The sequence below is a fragment of the Triticum dicoccoides genome, chromosome 5A (genome assembly GCF_002162155.2).
Source record: "Triticum dicoccoides isolate Atlit2015 ecotype Zavitan chromosome 5A, WEW_v2.0, whole genome shotgun sequence".
Classification (NCBI taxonomy): Eukaryota; Viridiplantae; Streptophyta; class Magnoliopsida; order Poales; family Poaceae; genus Triticum; species Triticum dicoccoides.
In genome coordinates this window covers 425,402,384-425,404,663 of record NC_041388.1, presented here as the reverse complement: position 1 = coordinate 425,404,663, position 2,280 = coordinate 425,402,384, and the positions used below count along the sequence as shown (strand labels likewise).

Genomic DNA, 2,280 nt, shown 5'->3' with positions numbered 1-2,280 from the left:
ATATGTGCAACTGGTGTGGTGTGGAAGAGTCAGACGCCCTTCACTCTGCTTTTGTTGCGTGCAATTGATTATTGCCGTTCATCTTTTGTTCACTGGCTGAGTGTCCATATGAAAATATGAAAAATTCCTACTTACCGCGGCTCTCCGGTCTTTGTCAATTCGCATTGGTTCTGCTTTGAATGGATCTGCACTATTGTAAAGCCACCATGTGGTGTGGAGTTCGTACATGCGGTGAGTAATAATCCTTTGTGATCACAGGTTCCACCAGCTGCCTGAATTTGACCAAGGAAAACGAAGCTGCCGCCGACGCCTCGCCGGTCATAACGAGCGCCGGAGGAAGCCACCGCCCGGGCCCATGTCTACACGCTATGGCCGGCTTGCCGCGTCCTTCAACGGTAAGAATGTTATCACCGAACGCGCACGCTTGCGGTTTGAACGAAACGTATTGATTCTGCTGTTGTTGTGAAATTTGGTTCAGAAGATCCAGGCAGGCTCAGAAGCTTTCTGCTGGACTTCACGTACCCGAGGGCCCCGGCCGGCGTGAGGGACCCGTGGCCGGCCGTGCAGGCCGGCGAGCACCGCATGCCTGGCACCACCCACTGGCAGGGCGGGCATCATGAGCACCACCCTCACCGCAGTGCAGTTGCGGGATACGGCGACCACCACGCGTACAACGGCCAGGGGAGCAGCTCGGGGGGAGGCGGCGCGCCGCCGCCGATGATCCCGGGCGGCTTCGAGCTCCCCTCGGACGAATGTATGGCGGGCGTCGCCGCCGACTCCAGCTGTGCTCTCTCTCTTCTGTCAACTCAGCCATGGGATAGTAGTGCCCACAGCTCCAGCCACAACCGGTCCCCGGCGATGTCGACGACCAGCGCCTTCCAGGGCAGCCCGGTGGCGCCCTCCGTCATGGCCAGCAACTACATGGCGGCAAGCAGCAGCGGCTCCTGGGGCAGCCCCCGGGGCGGCAGGAGCATGCACCACCACCACCAGCAGCAGCAGCAGCATCACATGCAGCATGACACGGTGATGAGCGAGGTCCATCCGAGCTCGGTTCACCACGGCCAGTTCGGGGAGCTGGAGCTGGCGCTGCAGCAGGGGAGGGCGGCGCCGAACCCGCCGCACGCCGAGCACGGGTCAGGCCCCGGCGGGGCCTTCAGCCACTCCAGCAACGCGATGAACTGGTCTCTGTAGTAGGGACGGAGGTCACGCCAGGGAGACATGGAACGTTGGGCGGCCTGAGTTTTGTGCGCCTTCCACCTGCCGATCCGGATTTCAGGACGGGGAGGAAACCCGTAGCCGATAGAGCAGGGGTTTCCCGCCGTGTAGCCCGATTTTGTCCATGAACTCAAATCCCACATATGTATGTACGTGTGTCTGAGAAAACTCCATTGTTTTATTAAATTCGCTTGTCGAGGACGCTTGACCTAGTAATGCGATGGCCTCGCTAGCCGTCATCCTCTTCGTTGTTTCCGTTGATGTTTTCGCCAATATATATTGGTATGGCTACGTTCAAGTTGCCTAGTTTTTTTTGTTTTTTGGTCGATCCACTGATCACAGAACTTGTTTTGAGTCGATTTGCTCAAGCACTCTGGTCAATAAATCGGTCAAGTGGAGCCACAACTTCCTCTCGTTTTTCTTCCCTCACCGCCTTTTTTCTCCCCTAACCCTAGGCGGTTAGGTCAAACTTTTCCCTTCAGATTTAATTGGCGAGCCTGTGGATTCGCCTTTTCTCCGCGTGCCGGCCCAGTGACGGGGAGCGGAATCCGAATGCCATTGTTGTGGTTCGTAGTTTAGGTGTTCGAACAGATGAGGATGCTTCTTCTTTGAGTTTCTCTTTCGCGAACTTTCGGGGTACAATCCTTCTCAAGTCCGTCCATCTTAACGGCAGCTCTGGCGTAGATTCATGTGGCCTCCTTAGAGCGATGAGGCTCCTTAGAGCGATGAGGTTAGGATTTGTTGTCATGAGAGGTATGATGAGATTTGGTGTCAGGTGTTTCAGATCTATGTAGGGGTTCAACGGTAGCCACTGCGGCTTTAGGGCGCTGGTCCTTAAAGGCACATGCACATGCACAAAGGGCCCTTGCATCGCCCGACCCAGGCGACTCGGGGGAACCCAGCCGCCGCCGCCTCGCCACCCCTCCTCGCCCCTACCCTTGCGTCATCGTCGTCGGAGGGCTGGCCGGTGAAGCCGCGCCGGGCCCTGGGATGGCGGCGGCGGGGCTGTTCCCCCTCCCTTGCCCACCTGCCCTCTGACCCGCCACGCCCCCAGATCCCTTCCTG

At 58.0% G+C, this 2,280-nt stretch overlaps 1 protein-coding gene across 2 annotated transcripts in view; it reads left to right on the top strand.

The window, feature by feature from the left end:
• The window catches only part of LOC119302043 (squamosa promoter-binding-like protein 17), a 3,434-nt gene extending 1,980 nt beyond the window's left edge, over nucleotides 1–1,454 (top strand). Inside the window, exons 2-3 of one of the 2 annotated variants that reach the window (XM_037579060.1) lie at nucleotides 259–395; nucleotides 479–1,454. In XM_037579060.1, the coding sequence (XP_037434957.1) occupies nucleotides 259–395; nucleotides 479–1,191 (850 nt within the window). In that variant the 3' untranslated portion in view covers nucleotides 1,192–1,454. The remainder of the gene's footprint in view (nucleotides 1–258; nucleotides 396–478) is intronic. The other variant, XM_037579059.1, reaches the window with a different exon arrangement.
• Nucleotides 1,455–2,280: the final 826 nt, after the last annotated feature.